General features: G+C 37.3%; 1 protein-coding gene across 1 annotated transcript in view; it reads left to right on the forward strand.

Moving 5' to 3' along the window:
- RPS6KA6 (ribosomal protein S6 kinase A6) overlaps nt 1-25,328 on the forward strand; it is a 207,446-nt gene that overhangs the window by 45,306 nt on the left and 136,812 nt on the right. The window contains exons 2-3 of the mRNA XM_039223354.1: nt 6,028-6,087; nt 19,505-19,621. Coding sequence (XP_039079285.1) covers nt 6,028-6,087; nt 19,505-19,621 — 177 coding nt within the window. The remainder of the gene's footprint in view (nt 1-6,027; nt 6,088-19,504; nt 19,622-25,328) is intronic.

Here is a 25,328-nt window from a genome sequence, read left to right on the forward strand (position 1 = left end):
CCCTAAATGGGACTACTTTAAACTAAAAAGCTTCAGCACAGCAAAGAAAAACCATCAAAAATGGTTTTCAGCAGTTCATTGAAAGGATAACATATTTGCAAATCATATATATGATAAGGGGTTAATATCCAAAATATAGAAAGAACTCATACAACTCAATTACCAAACACACACACACACACACACACACAGACATGCACACACCCACAAACACACAAAGCAAATACACACACACACACAACAAAAAGATTTAAAAAATGGGCATGGTTGCCTGGGTGTCTCAATCGGCTAAGTGTTGGACTTTTGATTTCATCTCAGGTTATGATCTCACAATTGGTGAATTTGAGCTCAGTGTTGGAGTGTTGGGCTTGGCACTGACAGCCCAGAGCCCGCTTGGGATTCTGTTTCCCTCTCTCTGCCCCTCCGCTGCTTATGTCCCCCCCGCCCTCTGTGTCTGTCTCTCTCTCTCAAAAATAAATAAACACTAAAAATATAAAAAATGGACTGAGGGGAACACCTAGGTGGCTCAGTTGGTAGAGCACATGACTATTAATCTCAGGGTTGTAAATTTGAGTCATGTGGCTCAACATGTGTTGGGTGTAGAGATTACTTAAAAAATAAAATCTTTAAAAAATTTTAAAATGTTCAGAGAATCTCAGTAGACATTTTTCTAAAGAAGACTTACTAATAGCCAAAAGGCATATGAAAAGATTCTCAACATCACTAATGAGCAAGAAATTACAAATCAAAACCATGGAGATATTACCTAACTCCTGTGAGAATGGCTGTTATCAAAAAGATAACAAGTGTTGGGGAGGATATGGAAAAAAATGGAAACTCACACTTTTATGGTGAGAATACATATGTGTGTAGCCACTATGGAATATAGTATTGAGGTTTCTCAAAAAAGTAAACATAGAGCTACTGTAGGTAGGATCCAGCAATTGCATTACTGGGTACCTTTCCAAAGAAAATAAAGACACTAATTCAAAACGATATATTAACTTCTATGTTTATTTCAGCATTATTTATATAGCCAAGATATGGTAACAACCAAACTGTCCATTGGTGATGAATGAGTAAACAAGAGGACGTGTATGTATATTTTCACACACATTCTATGGAATATAACTTATCCACAAAAACAAATGAAATTCTGTTATTTGCAATAGTGTGGACTGACCTTCAGGGTTATTATACTAAGCAAAATAAGTCATATAGAAAAAGACAAATACCACATGATCTTATGTACAAGTAGAAACAAAATAAAACAAAATCCAGGTTCATGATACAGAGAACAGATTGGTGGGGGGGTTAGGGAGGTGAGTTATAAACAAATCATATGTATATGATATACAACATGGGATGTGTTATAACTAGTAACATTATATTAACTTTAAAAATTTTTTTTTTCAAATTTTGAGAGTCAGAGAGAGACAGTCCGAGAAGGGGAGGGTCAGAGAGAGAGGGAGAAACAGAATCCAAAGACAGGTTCCAGGCTCTGAGCTAGCTGTCAGCACAGAGCCCAACGTGGGGCTTGAACCCACGAACTGTGAGATCATGACCTGAGCTGAAGTTGGATGCTTAACCGACTGAGCCACCCAGGCACCCCATAACTTTGTAAGATGGTACATGGTAACTATATTATTTTGGTGGCCATCTTGCAACAAATACAAATGTGAATTCACTGTTGTATGCTTGAAAATATTGCAATATTGTATGTCATTTATATGTCAAAAATTAAAAAGCTTTTACATAGCAAAATATTAGTGTATTTACAGATATGCACAGCTATCACCACAAGTTTAGAACTTTGTTTATCATGTCATGAATAAACCTTTTACCCTTTATCTGTTCCCCTCTTTCCTTATCCTATACCCCTAAGCAACAACTAGTCTCAATAGATTTTTATCTTTTCAAATTTTATGTGGATAGATTTGCCATTATTTATTTAAATAGTTTGTTCTGTAAATCTCCTTTTTCTAAAATGTTAATGATACGGATTTTAGATCTTCTCACATTCCACTTGTATCTGAGCCTCTGTTCATTTGCCTTTAATAATTTTTAATTTTCTTTTTCATATTGGTTAATTTCTGTTGCTATATGTTCAAGTTTACTATTTTCTCTGCCATTTCCATTTTGTTATTGACCCAATCCAATTCTTTTTAAATCATACAATTATTTTTGTTTGAAATTATTTACATTTTTTAAGTTTATTTATTTATTTTGAGAGATAGGGAGAGAGAGAAAGAGACAGAGACAGAGAGAGAAGAGAGAGAGAGAATACATGCAAAGGGCAGAGAGAGAGCGCGAGAGAGAATCCCAAGCAGACTCTGCACTGTCAGCACAGAACCTGATGTGGTGTTCCAACTCACATACCTTGAGACCATGACCTGAGCCAAAATCAAGAGTCGGATGCTTGACCAACTAAGCCACTGAAACACCTCTACACTTGTTTTTTTTTTTTTAATAGTTTATATTTTTTTGCTGATAACTTTTTATATTCCACTCTAGTGTGTTTATTTTTCAAGTGTGTTTATTTTTAACCAAAAGCATATTTATAATAGTTGCATGATCCTTGTCAGATATTTCAGCATTGGAGTTATAGTGGGATTGATGTCTATTAATTTTGACGGTTTCAGCGCACAATCTTCCTTGTTAGGTTCAAGTTCTATCTCACCCTCTCTGTATGATGGTTCCAGTGTTGGTTATGTCTTCAGATAATTTGGGTCAGAACTCTGCATGTGCTAACTCATTGGTTAGTTTAAGGCCTGAGCAGTGGTTGATATTGCAGTTCAGCTTTCAAGCCCTTTGTTAGGCTCCTTTGATTCTATTCCACATACATGCCACTTGTTGTTGAGACTATGACTTAGGTCTGTTCATACACAGAATTAGGGGATCTCCTTTTCCCATTCTGTCTTCTCCATGATTTCTTCTATGAATTCTCTGGTTCCAATGAGCCTCTTATCCTGGTTCCTCTGACCAGAAATAGAGTTTCTCAGAGTTTTAGTCTTTGATGATGTCACACAGCTTATGTTGGGGGTGCCCGTGGGGTGAAGTGAAGGAGAACGTGAAAATATAACAGGGATTATACTCCCCCCCTTTTTTAAATCATATGGGGCTCTTTTACTGCTCTCTTTGATCAGATAGGTTTTCTCTTAATAGGGACTTGCCTTAGATCAGGACTGGAAGTCAAAGAGGAAAAAAAAAGAAAACTTGTGATTCTTATGTTCACCAGCTGAAAAGTGCCTCTTTTCTGGGTCCATTTTTTTTAAAAACTGGAGTTTCTCTTGGAAATATTGTTCTTACTCCCTGCAGGGTTCCATGACTCAATCTCTTCTCGGACCAAAGTCAAGAGATAAAGGTTGGAAATAAACCCAGGAAACTCACCACAATACTAGTTATTTTTTTTTAAGTTTTGTTGTCCATCCCTAACCTGCTTGATATTTAATTTTCAGAGTCCTTAGGTAGTTCTTTTTTTATTTTGTGTAGATATTTTAACTTATAACTAAAGGAGAGATAAACTTATTTCTTTTTGACCGTCACGAGAGGCTCTATTTCCTCCTTCCCTTCCTTCTTTCCTTCCTTCCTTCTTTCCTTCCTTCCTTCTTCCTTCCTTCCTTCCTTCCTTCCTTCCTTCCTTCCTTCCTTCCTTCCTTCCTTTTATTTTTAAAAAAAAAAAATTAATGTTTTTTTATTTATTTCTGAGAGTGAGAGACAGCGTGAGCAGGGAAGGGTCATAGAGACGGAGATACAGAACCTGAAGCAGGCTTCAAGCTCTGAGCTAGCCATCAGCACAGAGCCCTAAGCGGAGCTCGAACCCATGAATGGTGAGATCATGACCTGAGCTGAAGTAGGCCACTTAACCGACTGAGCCACCCAGGCGACCCCCTTTCTTCCTCCCTCCCTTCCTCCCTCCCTCCATCTCTCCCTCCTTCCCTGTTTCTTTTCTTTTCTCTTTTCTTTTCTGTAGATTCATAAATAGGCATTGGTTAAATTTCTTTTTTTCTAGAAAATCTTGCTGTTTTTATTTTTCAAACATCTTAGATCTCTAGTTGACAGAATTTTTTTTGTAAAGGGCCAAGTAGTAAATATTTCAGGATTTGCAGGTATAGGGGACTTTCATCTATTAAACTTTGCTGTTGCAGTGAGAAAGCATCCATAGATAATATGGACACAAATGGATGTGTCTGTGTTCCAGTAAAATTTTATTCACACAAAAAAAAACAAAAAATAAAAACAAAAAACAGTGGGGGCAGATTTGGCCCATTGGGTCATTGTTTGCAGACCCTTGATCTAAGTCCTCTACAGTTAAGTCTTTCCTAAAGTAGTGCTTGAAGACTATTATCACCTACTGAACTTTGTATGTTAAATTAATTCTGTTTTAATAGCGACTTATATATATTTTTTCTATAGTTTATTCTTCTGTAGAGTAACTCAAAATTTAATTGAACTGAATGAAAGGAAAGGAATTAACAACAGTACAATTATATAAAACTCTTCCTATCCTAATTTGTTTTAAATATATCTCCACAGTAGATATTTCTGTGGCATCCCGCTTCTATCCTCTCATAAATACTTAGTTGGGGAGAACTTTTATTTTTTTTTTTTAAATTAGGGACACCTGGTTGGCTCTGTTGGTTAAGTATCCAGCTCTTGATTTCAGCTCAGGTCATGATCTTACAGTTCATGAGTTCGAGCCCCACATTGGGCTCTGTGCTGACAGTGATGGAGCCTGCTTCAGATTATCTCTCTCCTCTCTCTCTGACCCTCCACCACTTGTGCTCTCTGTCTATCAAAATAAAGAAAGAAATTTACAAATTTATGCTTAAAGTGTTTTTGAAGTATAGTTGTCGTATAACATTATATTAATTTCAGGTGTACAATATAGTGATTTGGCATTTATATTTATTTTGAAATCCTCACCATGATATGTGTAGTTATCATTTGTCACCATGCAAAGTTATTTCAATGTTATTGACTATATTCCCTATGCTGTCATCTTTGTGTCTTATTTATTTCATAACTGAAAGTTCATCTCCTCTTCATCCCCATCACGTATTTTCCTTATCCTTCCTCTCTCTCTAGAACTCCTCTCTCTGACTCATTTCACTTAACATAACACTCTGTAGATTCCTCCATGTTGTCATAAATGGCCAGATTTCATTCATTTTCATGGCTAAGTAGTATACTATGAGTGTGTACATATACATTCATGTGGGGGGATGGGTGTGTATGTGTGTATCTCACATTTTCTTTATCCATTTAACTACCAGTGGATACTTAGATTGCTTCCGTATCTTGGCTATTGCAAGTAAAGCTGCAATAAATATAGGAGTGGATATGTCTTTTCCAATTAGTGTTTTTGTTTGCTTTATGTAAATACCTGGAAGAATTGCTGGATTGTATATTATTTCTATTTTTACTTTTTTGAAGAACCTCTATACTCTTTTCCACAATGGCTACCCCAGTTTACATTTTCACCATACTACACAATGGTTCTGTATTCTCCACATCCTTAACAATGCTTTTTATTTCTTGTCTTTTAAATTGCCACTTTCGTAGGTGTGGGGTGATATCTCATTGTGGTTTTGAATTTAATTTCTCTGATGATTAGTATTGTTGAGGATCTTTTCATGTGCCTATTGGACTTCTGTATGTCTTTGGAAACATGTCTATTTAGATTCTCTGCCTATTTTTAATTCAATACTTGGTGTTTGGCTGGGAAGAGTATTAATGAAGCCACACATGTCATATATTTAGTATACGTTAATCTATCATAGCAAAGCTCTAAATAATATGGAATGAAATCTACAGCTCTGAAAGTTAAGGATTCTCAAGAATAACCTGGAAACCATATTTAATGTTCCTTTCCTAAATACTTTTTATATGTTGTTTGTCATGTTGAGTTTCAGTAGGTGTGGATCTTATTAGAGCATGATGGAATATCTAGTTGTTATATTTTTCTTAGTTCTTACTCTTTTTCTAGTAATCCTAAATTTCAGTTTTTGATTTGAATATTTTCAGGTGAATGGTCTTAAAATGGTTGATGAGCCAATGGAAGAAGGAGAAGCAGATTCTTGCCAAGTAAGTACTCACATTAATTCATTAAGGTACATTTTTAAAATATAACGAAAGAGAATTAAGGGAAAGGAGAAGATCTTCTGTTAATTAAAGAAATTTATTCAGGGAGGCAAGATGGTGGAGAAGTAGGAAGCACCATACATTTCTCCTGCACTCATCTCTCAAACAGAGAAGGCCTGAAGTCATAGGACACTGAGCCACAGGAGTTTGAGAAGAGAAAGAAACAAAGTACACTGGGAAAGAAACCTCAAAAGTGCATGAGTGAGAACTGGGGAAGATAAAAGCAGGAAGGGACCCAGAGATATGGAGGGAGGGGAGGGAACCCGGCTTGCATGCAGCTGCGGTGAGTGATAAACTGGCAAGTGGTTGCGAGCTGCCTCAAGTCCAGGGGAAAGGAAAGAAAAGCTGAGATTGCTCATAGAACCGTCCCTGGAGAAGAGAAAAAACCTCGGCTTGGAAAGACAATGTTTTTTAGCTCTGGCTCGGGTGCTGACTTTAAACTAGGTGGCCTGGTCCAGAAGGCGCCAGGAAAAACTGAACTGCCATTTGCCTGGCACCATCCAAGGCGGCGGCGGGCCGGTGAACCAGCAGCAACGCCTGAGGCGGCGGTCCCAGCGCCCAGTGAAGCGGCAGTGGCGCGCGCGACATCGGCCCACTGAAGCGGCGGTGGTGGCGACCAGGTGAAGTGCTGCTGGCACCTGGTGAAAAGGCGGCTGCGTGAGCGAAAAGTTGGCTGCTGAAGCGGCGGAGGCTGGTAAAGCGGTTGCGGCGGGGTTAGGCGAAGTGGACTCTGCGGACCTAAAGTTGCTATGTTCCCCAGACGCACTGGGATTGTATTGCTGCTTGACCCAGGCGGATCTGAGGCTGCGGCACTTCCCCCACCCTCCACTCAACCTCCAGTAACAGGGAAGAGGCGACCAGTGGAACTGTTAATGGCAGTATAACAAAGCCTCTCAGAAGTAATCAGACTAGATAGTTTCTCTAGATAACACCACCTTCTTTCTCTCACCTCTCCAAACATATTCCACCGTTTAGCTCTTTGAAAAAAGCTTCCTATCCCTCTTCCTGTTCATTCTATCTCCAATTTTGCCTCATCTCCGCCCTATCGTCTCTCTCTTTCTCTAGCTCTTCAACAAGCACTGCATACACCCGGCTATTTAATTGTAGCTGGGAAATCTGGTTATATGCTTTAAACCAATATTTGTCTATCGGTTCTCTTCATTCTTCCTTTTCTTTCCTTCTTTTTGACTTTTTAATATATTTTTATTTTCTATCATTCGCCTTCCCTCCTCTGTCTTTTCTCATTACTTTTTAGTTTTCCCTCTTGGTTAGCGTGATTGTTGAATTTGTTTTTACGTTTTGTACTATGAGTGTGTACAAGAAACTGATCCCATTCACCGAAAACATAAACTATCTACGAATAAACCTAACGAAAGATGTAAAAGATCTTTATGCTGTAAAGTATAAAAAAAACTTATGAAGGAAATTGAAGAAGACACAAAGAAAAGTAAAAATGTTCCATGCTCATGGATTGGAAGAATAACTATTGTTAAAGTGTCAATACTGCCCAAAGCAATCTACACATTCAATGCAATCCCAATCAAAATCGCACCAGCTTTCTTCTCAAACGTAGAACAAACAATCCTAAAATTTGTATAGAACGACAAATGACCCTGAATAGCCAAAGTAATATTGAAGAAGAAAACCAAAATGGGAGGGATCACCATCCCAGACTTTAGCCTCTACTACAAAACTGTAATCATCAAGACAGTGCGTCATTGGCTCAAAAACAGACACATAGACCAATGGGATAGAATAGAGAACCCAGAATTGAACGAACAAATGTATGGCCAACTAATCTTTGACAAAGCAGGAAAAAGTATCCAATGGAAAAAAGACAGACTTTAAAAAATTTTTTTTAATGTTTTTATTTATTTCTAGGAGAGAGAGAGAGAGAGAGAGACAGTGCGAGCAGGGGAGGGTCAGAGAGAGAGGGAGTCACAGACTGAAACAGGCTCCAGGCTCCGAGCTGGCAGTCAGCACAGAGCCCGACGCGGGGCTCGAACCCACGAACCGCGAGATCATGACCTAAGTGAAAGTCGGACGCTTAACCGACTAAGCCAACCAGGCGCCCCAAAAGACAGCCTTTTTAACAGGTGGCTCTGGGAGAACTGGACAGCAACATGCAGAAAAATGAAACTAGAGCATTTTCTCACACCGTACACAAAAATAAACTCAAAATGGATTTTATTTTTTGAGTTTAGGACCTGAACGTGAGACAGGAAACCATCAAAACCCTAGAGGAGAAAGCAGGAAACAACCTCCTTGACCTCCACCGCAGCAATTTCTTACTTGACACATCCCTCCCAAAAAAAAGAATCAAGAGCAAAAATAAACTGTTGGGACCTCATCAAGATTAAAAGCTTCGGCATGGCAAAGGAAACAATCCATAAAACTAACAGGCAACTGACAGAATGGGAAAAGATAGTTGCAAATGACATATCAGATAAAGGGTTAATATCCAAAATCTATAAGGAACTCACCAAAATCCACACCCGAAAAACAAACAACCCAGAGAAGAAATGGGCAGAAGAAATGAACAGACACTTCTCCAAAGAGGACATCCAGATGGCCAACAGACACATGAAACGATGCTCAGCATCCCTCCTCATCAAGGAAATACAAATCAAAACCACACTGAGATACCACATCAAGCCAGTCAGAGTGACTAAAATGAGCAAATCAGAGAACTCTAGATGCTAGCAAGGATGAGGAGAAACTGGCACCCTCCTACAGTGTTGGTGAGAATGTAAACTGGTGCAGCCCCTCTGGAAAACAGTGTGGAGGTTCCTCAAAAAATTAACAATAGAACTCCCCTAGGACCCAGCAGTAGCACTGCTAGGAATTTCCCCAAGGGATACAGGAATGCTGAGGCATAGGAGCACATGTACCCCAATGTTCATAGCAGCACTCTCCACAATAGCTAAAACATGGAAAGAGCCTAAGTGTCCATCAATAGACGAATGGATCAAGAGGATGTGATTTATCTATACTATGGAATACTACATGGCAATGAGGAAAAATGAAATCTGGCCATGTGTAGCGACATGGATGGACCTTGAGGGTGTTATGCTGAGCCAAATAAGTCAGGCAGAGAAAGACAAATACCATATGATTGCAAGTATAGGAGGATTAGGAGGACCTTAACAGAGGACCAAGGGGGAGAAGAATGGGGGAAATAGTGGGGGAGAGGGAGAGAGGCAAAACATGAAAGACTCTTGAATACTGGGAACAAACTTAGGACTGATGGGTGTTGGGGGGGGAGGGAGGAGATGTGCATGGAGGAGGGCACTTGTTGGGATGAGCACTGGGTGTTATATGGAAACCAAGTTGACAATAAACTCTTTTAAAAAAATTTAAAAAAAGAAAAGTTCAATTAAAATGAAACGTAAATTAAAAAAAAAGAAATTTATTCAGGTAAGTTAATAATAAGCCAATTCAGTTATTAATAAAATAATAGTTTAAAATACAAGACAGTTTTCTTGTTAGAAATTTTGAATTTTTTTTAAATGTTTATTTATTTATTTAGAGAGAGAGAGAGCATGAGCTGGAGTAGTGTGGGGGATAGATAGGCTTAGGAATCCCCCGGGCTTATACCAATGGGTTAACAAAGCATAGAGAAATAAAAAGTCATAGGATGCTCACATCCAAGTTTGGGCTAACATGATTGGCACCGCGAGAATAGGGTGGTGCAAAAGCACCCTGAGAACAGGGTGGTTAAGAGCCCCCAAAATAGAGAGAGAGGGACAAAGGCCCCAAAATAGGAATGCGTGCAAAGGCACCCAATACAAAGGTTTATGAGGTAAGCAAGATGAGGCATGCAAGGCAGAAATGCCCCCCCAATTTAGCACTATAGCAGAGAAGCTGCTTTCAGAGGAGAAAAGGGCCAAGTTAGGCAAAAGAAGTAAATTGGGCTATAGACCACTGCGCTGCAGGCGAAGCAGCCCAGAGCAAAGATGGCTAATAATAGAAAAGGTGACTGTCAACCTTGAGGTTATTTCCCGTATCTGTCTTCTCCCCTAGGCTAGCTAAGATAAACAGACATGCACCACACGGAGCCTCCTATCTGATGTTAACAACCATCTGCCCATCTGCCCAGCATCAGTATTTTCTTTTATATTAACCAAGCCCTAAACACTGTATATCCTCAACACCTCCTTTTCCTCTCATGTTCCCTGGTTAATGCTCACGGTTTCGTTGTTTCTTTGTGCATGCCCATCATGTTTGTAAGTCTTCTGATCTTAATAAATATGGGGCAAGGGCCCTTACTGAGGGCTCTTGTCTTTTCCTGGACATTAGGCATCTCTCTCCTATTGTTTAGTCCTGTGTCCCACTCTCTTGCTAGACAAGAGAGAACATTAGACCCAGAGTGTGTGACAGGGTAGGAGCAGAGAGAGAAGAGAGAGAATCCCAAGCAGATTCTGCGCTGACAGTCTGGAGCCCAATGTGGGCTCAGTCTCATGAACTGTGAGATCATGACTTGAGCTGAAATCTAGTCAGGTGCTTAACTGACTAAGCCACCCAGGCAACCCAGTGAAGTGTTTTTTAACAACTTTAATGAGGTGTAATTTACATACCATGAAATTCACTCATTTTTAGTGTAATGAATGAAATTTTTACTTGCTAGCATATAAGTAAGTGTAGCACTTAAATACAGTGTCCTCTAAATTAAACTAAATCAGATTGTGTTCAACTATAGGGTAGAAAGGTTATTTAATATAGAAATATTTAATCTGAGGTCATTTAAAATCCATTTCTTGGCTTTGAAAAAGTATTACAACCAAATTATTTCAGTAGTTTCTAACTAGGTTTCTTAAAGTTTATTTATTTCTTTTGAGAGAGAGAGAGAGCACAAGTGGGTGAGAAAGTGAGAGAGAGAGAGAGAGAGAGAGAGAGAGAGAATCCTAAGCAGGCTCTGCACTGCAGAGCCTGATGTGAGGACAGAACTCATGAACTGTGAGATCATGACCTGAGCTGAAATCAAGAGTTGGATACTTAACTGACTGTGCCACCCAGTTGCCCTAGAAGTTTTTAATTAGTTGTAAAGACTAAACAGCTAACTAGTTTTAATGACAAATTTAGCTATTAGGCCATTCAATGCCAGGCCTATATACTAGTCTCTCATTGTACAAGGTCTAGTTTTATGGAAGAGTGTTCCTAAGATTTCAAGAATTGTCTAAGATGGAAATCCACATTTATTTTGTTATTTTATGATTATCATTTTAATTGATATTTTCATGGAATTATAGATTGTTTAAACCGGAAGGAGCCTCAGAGATAATATTTTATAATAAACTCATTGCATATATAGGTAAGTCTTGTGAGCCTTGGAGAGGTTGTTAGTTATAATAGGTCATCAAACTAAAAAGTAGCAGAAATAAGACTTACAACCCAGTGTGCCTCATGCTAAGTCACCTGTGTATTGTGTAGACTCAAAGAAGTGGAAGATAAGGAAAGCTCCATCCTTTTTTATTTAGTTATGGAGAAAATCAACCTTGATGTTCTTTTTTCTTCCTGATACTAGTTTGTAAGAGGATTTTTTCAGATAGGACTAGCAGATATATTTAAATTGGGTTTGTCCAGGACTCTTCTTTTAAACATCTATGTAAAAATTCAATGTCTCTGCAGGTTGTGATAATGTAACAATAACCTTACTTCTGTTTAATAAGAGATAAAGTGTTTTCATTATGGCTTTTGCAATTTAATTAACATTAATAGCATGTTAATTTTGAATATAATTAAATGTAAGCTGCTATCAAACTCATCTAAAGCTTTATTACAGATCATGTGTACTAAGAGGCATAATTGTAATTATGTTACTACTTTATAAAACATAAGGTGTAAGAAAATACAAAAGGCAGTAGGGAAGGGTATATTTGAGTATTAATAAATTAACAAGGAAATCCCATGCCCCATACCACAGGAGGAAGAAAAAAAACTGTGTGTGCATGTGTATATATGTACATGTTTAGTCAACATAAAAACATAGATGTATATATAGGGTTATTGTCAGATATTTTCCCTCCCAATTTTAATGAAATATGAGTCAAGAAATACACTTTTGATGGAAAGACAGTAAAATATACAGTGATAGATGTTAATATGATCTAAATTAGACAGTCAACTTTAGTGCCTAGAAAGGGAAATCTGAAGTTTTGGAAAACAAGAGACCTAGAATCACTTCCAAGGATTTGATTTAGTTTATAGCCTGAGCTATTGGAACTTGAAACAATGTACATTTGCTGTGCAATGGTTCAGGTACTCATTTTGTGTCAGTTAAATGATGTGGGTAATAAGCAATGGTAACCACAGGGGCGCCTTGGTGGCTCAGTCAGTTAAGCGTCTGACTTCGGCTCAGGCCATGATCTCGCAGTCTGTGGGTTTGAGCCCCGCATCGGGCTCTGTGCTGACAACTCAGAGCCTCGGAACCTGCTTCAGATCCTGTGTCTCCCTCTCTCTCTGCCCCTTCCCTTCTCATGCTCTGTCTCTGTCTCTCAAAATAAATAAACATTAAAAACCTTTAAAAAGAAATGCTAACCATATAAATTTATCTCTTTGTTTATTGTTTTCAAATATAGGGGATGTAGTTGAGTATTCCAGCATGATGCTGGCAGCTGTGTGTGTGTGTGTGTGTGTGTGTGTGTGTGTGTGTTTGTGGTTGGCTCTTTTTTTCTTTTTTTGTTTATTTTATTTTTCTTTTTTTAAATAATGGAAGGTTGTAAAGATTCTTTAAACAGTGTTCTTTAAATTTGAACTTAGGTATTGCCTATGTTGCCTGATGCTGTTTTGTGATTGACCGATTTAAACAACCGTTCTACTTCATCTCACTTATCGTAATTTTAGACTTTCATGGTCATCTGATTTCTTTTCTTCAATTAAAATAAGCAAAATTAAGTAAATTGCTTTTGACACTTAATGCATATATCTAGCATATGACTGACAAGACTAAATTATAGTTAGTATAATTTTAATATGTCTAGATTAGTTAGAATTAATTTTTCCATTTCTCAAGACAGTATTCACATTTGGTAAATATTAAATAACAGCTCACTGATAAGAGATATTTTGATATCATATTCACCACCTAGTCCCTTACTTCTTCCAATTGTGTCCAGGTTAGAAAAAAAGGTGTTGTGGTTCTTCTTTAGTAGATTATTGACATGAGTTAATTGCTTTATGTTGTCAAAATGAGTAGAGATGTCTTATATTTGGTATTTATGATACATTTATATTTACTTTTAAGGTTTGTATGGAATGATTATTATTTCATGAAATAAAATACATATTTTAATGTTACCAATGTTTTAGAAATTTCAAAAAATATTCACTTAACAATTATATTTTTTTATTTCATTCAGCAGTATGTTTTAGCTCCAAGTTATATATTTTTATTACCCAGATTTAAAAAGGTTACATTTAACTGAAAATGTACACCAAAAAATGATTTCCTGTTATTTTGAAGTCATACATTTCTAATTTCAAAAAACATTCTAGACATATATGTGTCTAAAGAATCCTTTAAGAAATAATCTTTTACAAGTGTGTTTTACTTAAACTCATGTGTAGCTATAAGTCGGAAGTCCTTTAAATTCAGGCGCCTGCTTTTTTATGGTGGATTTTTCCTTGCTTTATTTGTCTTTCCATTCTAACAATTTATCCTTGCTATGCTTCAGTGCTTTTCTTCCCTTGCAAACTTGGTGCTTTTTATTAATTTAGTATTTTTTAAAAATTTCAAACCCTTGTAGTACAGATGGGCAAAATTCTTAGATAAACAATTATTGTTCAATGAAACAGTGATGCATAGCCAATATAATGCATGCTAAACCACAAGGGATGCAAAGATGAATAGTATAAATAATTCAATAACTTCAAATTTTATAAACATTTTGTGGTTTTCAAAATTCTCTAACCCAGATCTGAAATGGATAGAGCAGGTTTTATTTTGATTTTATAGATAAGGGAACTAAAGAGCTGATCCTACTGAATAGAATAAACCAAGCTAAGTGGGAACTAGTTTGCCACCCTTTGGTTTTTCAGTCATCATACAAATTGATACTATTTTCCTAACCTAAATATTTGGCAGTTACTTTCCAATATGTACATCATTTGAAGTGTTTTGTTCACACTAGTGTCATTTTGACATTTACATTATTATTACAGTTACAGCTTTCTTTCAAACTATGCTGATACTTTGCTTGGTTTTCAGTGACCCTGGATTATTCACTGAATGAGAAGAATACATCAAGCTACTTTCCCAAATCTCTGCATGTGCATTTTAACAAATCCACAACTACATGCTCTTGGAATTTCCAGATGATCAAACTGGCCTATCTACCTCCAAATAAGGTGAATGTTTGGACAGGTGGATATGGCATTATTACATAAAACCCCAAGATATATGCTTTCAAAATCCCTCTTCTTTTTTTAAGTTTTAAAATGTTTAATTCCAGTATAGTTAACATACAGTGTTATATTAGTTTCAAGTATACAGTATAGTGATTCACCAATTCTATACATCATTCAGTGCTCATCATGATAAGTATATTCCTTAAATCTTTATCACCTGTTTCAGGCATCCCCCCCACCTCCCCTCTGGTAACCATTAGTTTTTGTTCTCAGTAGTTAAGCATCTGTTTCCTGGCTTCTCTCTCTCTCTCTCTCTCTCTCTCTCTCTCTCTCTCTCCCCCCCTCTCCCCCTTGCTCCTTTGTTTTGTTTCTTAAATTGCACGAATGAGTGAAATAATATGGTATTTGTCTTTTTCTAAATGAATTACTTCACTTAGCATTATACTTTCTAGGTCCATCCCTCTTCTTTTGACCTGTTTTCTGGAGGTATCTATGCTTAGTTCCATAGTCTTAGGAAAACATTGTAATATAATTATATAGTATGATTTCCTAATAGATTGTGATCAGCTTCTCTTTCTCATTAGCATGTGATTTCAAATTAGTTGTCAAATGAATGGAGCAGTAGTGTACTTGACAGTTCATTTTTAACTAAGTATATTTTTCCAGTGTTACAGCATTGTTGGCCCCCTGAATTAAAAGGATGATCATCAGTTATAGACATCAGATAATACTATTTTGGTTGTGATTGAGCCTTCATAATTTTTGTATTTATCAACAATTACTATGATATGGTATTGAAAGAATAGTGGTTCCTCTTTCAAAGTTATTAAATCTTAATTTCACAGTAACAACTTTCACAGATCAACTATGACTAAATACTGTGTATAAGTTTGCCAGGGCTGCCATAACTAAGTACCACAGACTAAGTTAAACAACAAATTTATTTTATGACAATTCTGGAGGCTAGAAGTTAAAGAATAAGGTGTTAGCAGAGTTAGTTTCCTCTGAGGCCACTCTCCTTGGTTTATAGATGCTGTCCTCTTGCTGTGTCTCACCCTTTGTGTATCTGTGTCCTAATCTCATTTTCTTATAAGAATACCAGTTATACTGAAAAGGGTCCATCCTAAAGATCTTATTTTACCTTAAATACCTTTAAATTTTTTTAAAGTTTATTTATTTTTGAGATAGAGAGAGAGAGAAAACACAAGTGGGGAAGGGGCAGAGAGAGAGGGAGACACAGTATCTGAAGAAGGCTCCAGGTTCTGAACTGTCAGCACAAACCGTGAGATCATGACCTGAGTGAAAGTTGGACACTTAGCCAGCTGAGCCACCCAGGTGCCCTCTTAATTATCTTTTTAAAGATCCTATCTCTAAACAGTCATTTTCTGATTTACTAGGGGTTAAGACTTTAGCGTATGAATTTTGAGGGGAAAAGTTTTAGTCCATAATGTATTGTATACCTTTTTGTTGCATTACGGGATGTGATATATCAGACAAAATTTGTTATCCTCAACTCTACATTTTGTCCTGTATCCCCAATGCGTAGCACAGTGCCTAATACATAGCATATAATCCATAAATGTTGATTTATTTGAATGAGTGAGTGATTAAAGAGAAAAGACTGTATATATGGAAAGATTATGTAATATATCATGACTTCATTGTACCAGAATAGAGAACACTTTTTGAAGATGATTCACTCTTAAGAGAAAACAAATGGATTTCTGATAGGTACATCACTATCTTATTTCAGGCTAGAATGCTTCCACTCTCAAGCTTTTGGAATGGTGCAAAAACCAGAAGAAAGTGAAGTAGTGGAAGGGAAGAGGGCTGCAGCTTACACAAAAATGTTTTAATAGTAAACATCAATAAGTATAGCCTTGGGGAGGCTGAGAAATGTTAAGCAATAGACAAGAAGTGGGTGGGGAATAGATGAAATAAGAAAGACCAATAATACAAAGATGACACAGAAGGTGTCAGATGATTTGACAATAAAAGTGAGCCAGTACATACAAAATATAAAACATTTCTGTAATACGTAGCTGTGTATATGTGTATTTGTATATCTATATTCATATGCCCATATAACTATATCTTAGAAACACTTAGACAGTATTTTTCAGTCCTAATCATGTATCAGAATCATCTAGGGAAATTTTTAAAAAGCTAGATCTCACCCTAGTTCTACTGAACCATAATCTCTAAGGGTGGGACTCAAACATGTATATTAAATAAATTTTTATTTGCAGCTAGGGCACTGTAAGCTACTGTCTACTTAAAGGCAAACTAGCCATAGTTTAGTAATATAATGCATGATAGTTGTTTGCCTGGGAAGTTATGTTTTTATTAGAGAAGAAAGATGCCCAATTAGTAAATTAATATCATGACTTTTTTTAAAAAAGTACACTGGGTGTTATATGGAAACCAACTTAAAAATAAACTATTTGTTAAAAAAAATCTTAAAAAAAAGTACAGATTCTAGAGTCATTATGGCCTTCATTTGTATTGAGTACAACACAGTATAATAAAACTACTGACCATGGATAATCTGGAAAATGTGTTTATTTATATTCCTTACACTCTAAGGAAAAATGTGTATTTAATTAAATTTAGAAATAAAGTCCGTTGTGTTTGAAATTGATGTTATCCATTATCCAGAATGAATTTCCTTTAAGTATTAAAAAAAAAGAATTCTGGATACATATTTTTTATGTTTTAAGGGGTATTTAAAACAATTTTGAGGTTTCTTACTAGTTAATTTATCTTTAAAGTATTTCTTTTTACAAATGAGAATAAGCTGATGGTTGCCAGAAGGGAGGGGAGCTGGAAGATGGGCAAAATGGTTGAAGTGGAGTCAGAGATACAGGCTTCCAGTTACAGAATGAATAGGTCATGGGAATAAGAAAAACAGCATAGGGAATATAGTCAGTGGTATTATAAGAGCATTGTGTGGTGACAGATGGTAGCTCCACTTTGGGCGAGCATAGAATATCATATAGAATAGTTGAATCACTACCTTGTATGCCTGAAACTAATGTGTCATATTGTGTCATAACAATATTCTATGGTGACTATCCACTGGGAAAGGTGGTCTTTTGTAATCTAGTAGCATTTTCATGTTGAAACTTTTTATGGTAATGCTGCCAAAAATTGAAAGACATATTACATTTTTATTTTTATTTATTTATTTTTTTAAATTAGTGTTTATATCTGAGAGAAAGAGAGAGAGACAGCGTGAGCAGGGGAGGGTCAGAGAGAGAAGGAGATACAGAATCGGAAGCTGCCTCCAGGCTCTGAGCTAGCCGTCAGCACAGAGCCGGATGCGGGGCTTGAACCCACGAACTGTGTGATTATGACCTGAGCCGAAGTCGGACACTTAACTGACTAAGCCACCCAGGCGCCCCGCGGTTTCAGTTTTTTAAAAAAGAAAGCCCTTAAAAAGGGAAACTCATTCTCATAGCTACTTAAGAGTCTACTGAAATAATATTTTAATGTATAATGAACATCCATGGACATACTTTCAGAGCTGATTCTTCATTTCTCACTGAACACTCCTACATACCACTCTGGTGAGTGAATGTTTGACTACCTGTGTTATGTTAGCTATCATGAAGTCTAGCTTACTTGGGAGTATGTTCCTGCCCACTTAGGCCACAGTCACTATTAATTAATTAAAGTATGAATTGAGAGTATTCTTGCCATGTAGACCAGAATTAATATGGTATTATAGAAAGCTACCAAGATTTCTAGACATTGTGATTAACTGGTCATGTGAACTTAAACTCTGTGGGTCTCTTTTTTTCCCTCTATATCGTCAGAATGTTAGATACTATATCCCAGCTCTTGTTATTTTGTGACATGTAATAAATTTGAGGTTGTTTTTTTTTTTTTTTCCGTCCTAGCTACTGTGCTTCTCTAGGCACTAGAGTTACACCTCATTTGAGTGAAATCTTCACAGCTGAATAGAGTCCTAGATCAAAAAGCAGAAACACTCCCTGGGTGCATTCTTTTCTGCCTGGCCCAGATGGTAGGAAATCTGGCATATAATTTATATACAAAATTTCAATAAAATTATGGCCTGGAAGAAACATTTGCTTAGGATTTGCAGATTTTGTTTGTCTATAGCCAGTTTTTCATTTCAGTAATGTGGCTAGTTGGACATTTAAATATTTATATATCGCTGACTACTTAAAATGCTACAGTGAAATTCTATTTTATTTTATTTTATTTTTAATATTTTTATTTATTTCTAGGAGACAGAAAGAGAGACAGCGTGAGCAGGGGAGGGTCAGAGAGAGAGGGAGATACAGACTTTGAAATAGGCTCCAGGCTCTGAGCTGGCAGTCAGCACAGAGCCCGACGCGGGGCTCGAACCCGCGAACCGCGAGATCATGACCTAAGCGAAAGTCGGACGCTCAACTGACTAAGCCACCCAGGCGCCCCAATGAAATTCTATTTTAAAGAACTTTTGAAGCTCACCTATTTTGTCATGCCCTATAATTTCCGAGGTTTTATCTATCTCTTTTTCTGCATCTACTTCATAAATCATACTCTAGAGAGGGTCTTTTTTTTTTTTTTTTTTTTTTAATGTAGACTCCATGCCCAACGTGGGGCTTGAACTAACAACCCTGAGGGTAAGAGTTGCATGTTTTACCAACATTAAGATTTGCATGCTCAACTGACTGAGCCATCCAGGCACCCCTCCAATGAGGGTTTTAAAACTGTTAATTATTGATGTTTTTCTTCTGTCACTATCTAGTTGCAAGGGAAAGCTGGAACATAGATTTTATGTGCTTATATGTACCTGCAATTATTTAATAGTGGTGGTGAAGATGATGGTGTATCTCTATGTGTTAGAAAACAGGGAAATGAATACACCAGGAGCCCTTAAAACTCTGTTAGGTTTAAGGAGTTGGATATTCAGTTAATTTCTGGTGTTATTTCTGGTTCTAAAGGGAGCTAATCTTAAGATGTTGCAGCTGGATTTGAGTATTCTTTGGATTTCTTTTTACAGGATGAAGAAATTGTTAAAGAAATCCCTATTACTCAACATGTTAAGGAAGGGTATGAGAAAGCAGATCCTGCACAATTTGAGTTGCTCAAAGTTCTTGGTCAAGGATCCTTTGGAAAGGTAATAAATGCTTTATTCTACATTTTTTCTTCTTCTAAACATTAAGCAAATAAAATGTACACATAGATAAATATATGAAAAATGTGCCATTTCTAAATGTGTCAAAGGATACAGACAAAGGTAATTCTGTAATTTTACTGGTTTTATTTCTATTATACTTTTAATACCATTTCTTTATACTACTCTATAATAATCAATGTTTTCCATTACCTTTGGCTCAATGATTTCTTTTTTTGATGTATATTTATTTATTTTCAGAGAGAGACAGAGAGAGAGAGAGACAGAGAGAGCAGGGGAGGGTCAGAGAGAGAGAGAGACATACAGAATCCGAAGCAGGCTCCAGGCTCTGAGCTAGCTGTCAGCAAAGAGCCCGATGCGGGGCTCGAACCCACAAACTGCGATATCATGACCAGAGCTGAAGTCGGACGCTCGAGTGACTGAGCCACCCCGGTGCCCCATGGTTCTTGACTTTGTATACCTAACATCTAAGACATGAAAGTTATTCCACACACACAGACACATGCCTTTAGGAAAATAGTAACAGAAACAATTTAAGGGGAGAAAGATAAGGAGAAACTACTCATTTCAGTGTGGCTGAGATTTAGTTATAAAGGGAAAAAGCAGGGCAACTGAGCAGTGATTATTATCGAATAATTTTAAAAGAAAGATACATACATATACACATGCACATAATTTAAATTCAGGTTTAGTTATCATTCCGAGTAGTCTTGGCTTCAGGAGTAGAATCCAATGATTCATCACTAACATATGACACTGAATGCTCATCTCAAAAAGTGCCCTTGTTAATGCCCATCACCCATTTTACCCAACCGCCACTCACATCCCCTCCAGCAACTCTGTTTATTCTCTGTATTTAAGAGTCTCTTATGGTTTGCCTCCCTCTCTGCTTTTATCTTATGTTTCCTTCCTTTCCCCTATGTTCATCTGTTGAGTTTCTCAAATTCAACATATGAGTGAAATCATATGATATCTGTCTTTTTTTGACAGACTTATTTCATTTAGCTTAATACTCTCTATTTCCATCCATGTAGTTGCAAATGGCAAGATTTCATCCTTTTCATTGCCAAGTAGTATTCAATTGTGTATATAGATAGATAGATGATAGATAGATAGATAGATAGATAGATAGATAGATAGATAGATAGATAGATATGATAGACATTTGGGCTCTTTCCATAATTTGGCTATTGTTGGTAGCACTGCTATAAACTTTGGAGTGTATGTGCCCCTTTGAATAGCATTTTTGTATCCTTTGGATAAATTCCTAGTAGTGCAATTCCTGGGTTATAGGGTAGTTCTGCTTTTAATTTTTTTAAATTAAAAATGGAACTTCCATACTGTTTTCAGAGTGGTTGCACCAGTTTACATTCCCACCAACAATGCAAAAGTGTTCCTTTTCTCCACATCCTCTCCAAAATCTGGTGTCTCCTGATTTGTTAATTTTAGCCATTTTGACAGGTGTGAGGTGGTATCTCATTGGGGTTTTGATTTCTATTTCTCTTATTATGAGTCATGTTGAGCTTTTTTCATGTGTTTGTTAGCCAACTCGATGTCTTCTTTAGCAAAGTGTCTCTTCATACCTTTTTGCCTATTACTTCCCTAGACTGTTTTTTGTGTGTTGACTTTGGTAAATTCTTTATCGATTTTGGATACCAGCCTTTTATCCAATATGTCATTTGCAGATATCTTCTCCCATTCCATCAGTTGCCTTTTAGATTTGTTGGTTGTTTGTTTTGCTCTGCATAAGGTTTTTATCTTGATGACATCCCAGTAGTTCATTTCTGCTTTTATTTTCCTTGCCTCCGGAAATATGTCAAATAAGAAGTTACGATGGCCTAGGTCAAAGAGTTGTTGCCTGTTTTCTCCTCTAGGATTTTAATGGTTTCCAGTCTCGCATTTAGGTATTTCATCCATTTTGAATTTCTTTGTGTATATTGATGTAAGAAAGTGTTCAAGTTACATCCTTCTGCATGTTTCTGTCCAATCTCCCAGCAACATTTTCTAAAGAGACTGTCTTTTTTTTTCCATTGGATACTCTTACCTGTTTTCTCAAAGATTAGTTGGCCATATATTTTTGCATCCATTTCTGTATTCTCTATGCTATTCCATTCGTCTATGTGTTTGTTTTTGTGCCAATACCATCCTGTCTTTTTTTTTTAATTTTTTAAAATTTATTTTTGAGAGAAAGGTAGAGACAGCATGAACAGGGTAGGGTCAGAGAGAGAGGGAGACACAGAATCTGAAGACAGGCTCCAGGCTCTGAGCTAGCTGTCAGCACAGAGCCCGACGCAGGGCTTGAACCCACTAACCGCGAGATCATGACCTAAACAAAAGTCGGACGCTTAACCAACTGAGCCACCCAGGCGCTCCAATACCATCCTGTCTTGATTACAGCTTTGTAATACAGATTAAAGTACAGTGGTTTTTTTTTTTTTATTATTCTGTATCTTTTATTTCTGCTCTCATCTTTATTATTTCCTTTTTGCTGCTGGATTTGGGCTTTATTCACTGTTCCTTTTCTAGGTCCTTTCGGTGTCAGGTTAGGTTGTGTATTTGGGACCTTTCTTGCTTCTTGAGATAGGCATGAATTGCAATATATTTTCTTCTTAGGACTGCATCCCAAAGGGCTTGAACTGTTGTGTTTTTATTTTCATTTGCTTCTATGTATTTTTTAAATTATTATTTAATTTACTGGTTAACCCATTCATTCTTTTGTAGGATGTTCTTTAGCCTCTATGTATTTGAGGGTTTTCCAAATTTTTTCTTATGGTTGACTTCAAGTTTCATAGTCTTGTGATCTGAAAATATGCATGATATGATCTCATTCTCTTTGTACCTGTGGAGGGCTGATTTGTGACCCAATATGGGATCTATTCTGTTGAACGTTCCACGTGCACTGGAAATAATGTGTACTTTACTGCTTTAGGATGAAATGTTTTCAGTATAGCTGTTAAGCCCATCTGGCCCAGAGCTGTTGTTTCCATGTTGATATTCTGTTTAGATGATCTATACATTGCTCTATGTGGAGTATTAAAACCTCCTACAATTACGACATTATTATCAATAAGTTTGCTTTTGTTTGTGATTAATTGATTTATATATTTGGGTAGTCTCTTGTTGTGGGCATAAATATTTATAATTGTTAGCTCTTCTTGATGGATAGACACCTTAAGTATGATATAATGCCCTTTTCATGTCTTATTACAATCTTTGGTTTAAAATCTACTTCATCATATCAGATAAAGGGCTAGTATCCAAAATCTATAAGGAACTCACCAAACTCCACACCCAAAAAACAAATAATCCAGTGAAGAAATGAGCAGAAGACATGAATGGACACTTTTCTAAAGAAGACATCCAGATGGCCAATAGGCACATGAAACGATGTTCAACATCACTCATCATCAGGGAAGTACAAATCAAAACCGCACTAAGAACTATCTCACACCAGTCAGAGTGGCTAAATGAACAAATCAGGAGACTCTAGATGCTGGTGAGGATATGGAGAAATGAGCACCCTCTTACACTGTGGGTGGGAATGCAAAACTAACGCAACCACGCTGGAAAACAGTGTGGAGGTTCCTCAAAAAATTAAAAATAGAACTACCCAATGACCCAGTAATAGCGCTGCTAGGAATTTACCCAAGGGATACAGGAGTGCTGATGCATAGGGGCACATGTACCCCATGTTTATAGCAGCACTTTCAATAATAACCAAATCATGTAAAGAGCCTAAATGTCCATCAAAAATAATGTGGTTTATATATACAATAGAATACTACTTGGCACTGAGAAAAAATGAAATCTGGCCATTTATAGCAATGTGGATGGAACTGGAGGTCATTATACTAAGTGAAATACGTCAGTTAGAGAAAGACAGATACCATATGTTTTCACTCATATGTGGACCTTGAGAAACTTAACAGAAGACAATGGGGAAGGGGTGGGGGAGAAAGTTACAGAGATGGAGGGAGGCAAACCGTAAGAGACTTAAATACTGAGGACAAACTGAGGGTTGACAGGGGTGGGAGAGAGGGGAAAGTGGGTGATAGGAATGGAGGAGAGCACTTGTTGGGATGAGCACTGGGTGTTATACGGAAACCAATTTGGCAATAAATTATATTTTTAAAAAATCTACTTCGTCTGATATAAGTATGGCTGCTCTGGCCTGTTTTGATGTCCATTAGCATGAAAGATGGTCTTCCATCGTCTCACTTTCATCCTGCAGGTGTCCTCAGGTCTAAAATGAGTATCTTGCAGGAAGAATATAGATGAATCTTTTTTTTTTTTTTAATCCATTCGGATATCCTATGTCTTTTGATTGTACATTTACTCCATTTACATTCAGAGTGATTATTGAAATATATTAATTTAGTGCCATTATGTTATCTGTAGATTCCATGTTTGTGGTGATGTTCTCCAGTTACTTGTAGTCTTTTCTGCTTTCTGCTCAAAGAGTCCCCCTTAGTATCTCTTGCAGGGCTGGTTTAGTGGTCACAAACTCGTTTAGTTTTTGTTTGTCTGGGAAAGCCTTTCTCTCTCCTTCTTTCTGAATGGCAGCTTTGCTGGATTTGCAGGATTCTTGGCTGCATATTTTTCCTACTCAGCACATTGAACATTTTTAGCACTTCCTTCTGGCCTGCCAAGTTTCAGTGGACAGGTCTGCCACTGCCCTTATGTGTCTACCCTTGTAGGTTAAGGCCTATCCTTTCCCTAGCTGCTTTCAGAATTCTCTTAATCTCGGGGCGCTTGGGTGGCTCAGTCGGTTGAATGTCCGACTTTGGCTCAGGTCATGATCTCATGGTTCGTGGGTTCGAGCCCCACGTCGGGCTCTGTGCTGACATCTAGCTCAGAGCCTGGAGCCTGCTTTGGATTCTGTATCTTCCTCTCTTTCTGACCCTCCCTTGCTCACGCTGTCTCTCTCTCTCTCTCCCTCCCTCTGTCTCTCTCAGAAATAAATAAAACACATTAAAAAATTAAAAAAAAAGAATTCTCTTAATCTCTGTATTTTGCAAGTTTCGCTATGGTATGTTCTGATGTTGAACTCTTTTTGTTGATTTTGAGGGGAGTTCTCTATGCCTCTTGGACTTGGATGCCTGTTTCCTTCCCGAGATTAAGGAAGTTCTCAGCTATAATTTGTTCAAATAAACATTCTACCCATTTTTTCTCACTCTCTTTTCCAAGGACTCCTATGATATTGATATAATTTTGTTTCATGGAATCAATTAATGCTCTAATTCTTCCCTCCTGTTCTAGTAATTTCCTTTCCCTCTTTCTTTCAGCTTCGTTAGTTTCCATACTTTTTTCTTCTCTTTCTCATATTCCCTCCTCTGCTTCTTTGAGGGAATTTGCACCAGTCAATCTTGCTCCAGTAAGTAAGCAGTTGCCATACATGGAGGAGGGGGGTATAGTGTCAGTTTGTCCCTCCTCTACTGGGGGCCTCTCTGCTGCTCTCTGATGTACCACCATGTTGTTGTTGGAGTGAAAAATGGCATCACCTCAATCTTGCCTCCCCAGACTGGGAAGAGCCAGTCTTCTGGTAGCCTTCCTAGAAGAGCAAGGGTGCTTAGCTTGTCCTGATCCAGTTGTCCTGTGCCCTCTTCTTGGCCCCTGGCTCAAAACCCCATGTCTTCAAGGGCCTGGCACTGCTTGGACCTGTTCCTCTGCTCTGAAGTAGATTCTCTCT

Source organism: Hyaena hyaena, unplaced genomic scaffold (genome assembly GCF_003009895.1).
Source record: "Hyaena hyaena isolate Hyena2069 unplaced genomic scaffold, ASM300989v1 scaffold_1340, whole genome shotgun sequence".
In the NCBI taxonomy this organism is placed as follows: Eukaryota; Metazoa; Chordata; class Mammalia; order Carnivora; family Hyaenidae; genus Hyaena; species Hyaena hyaena.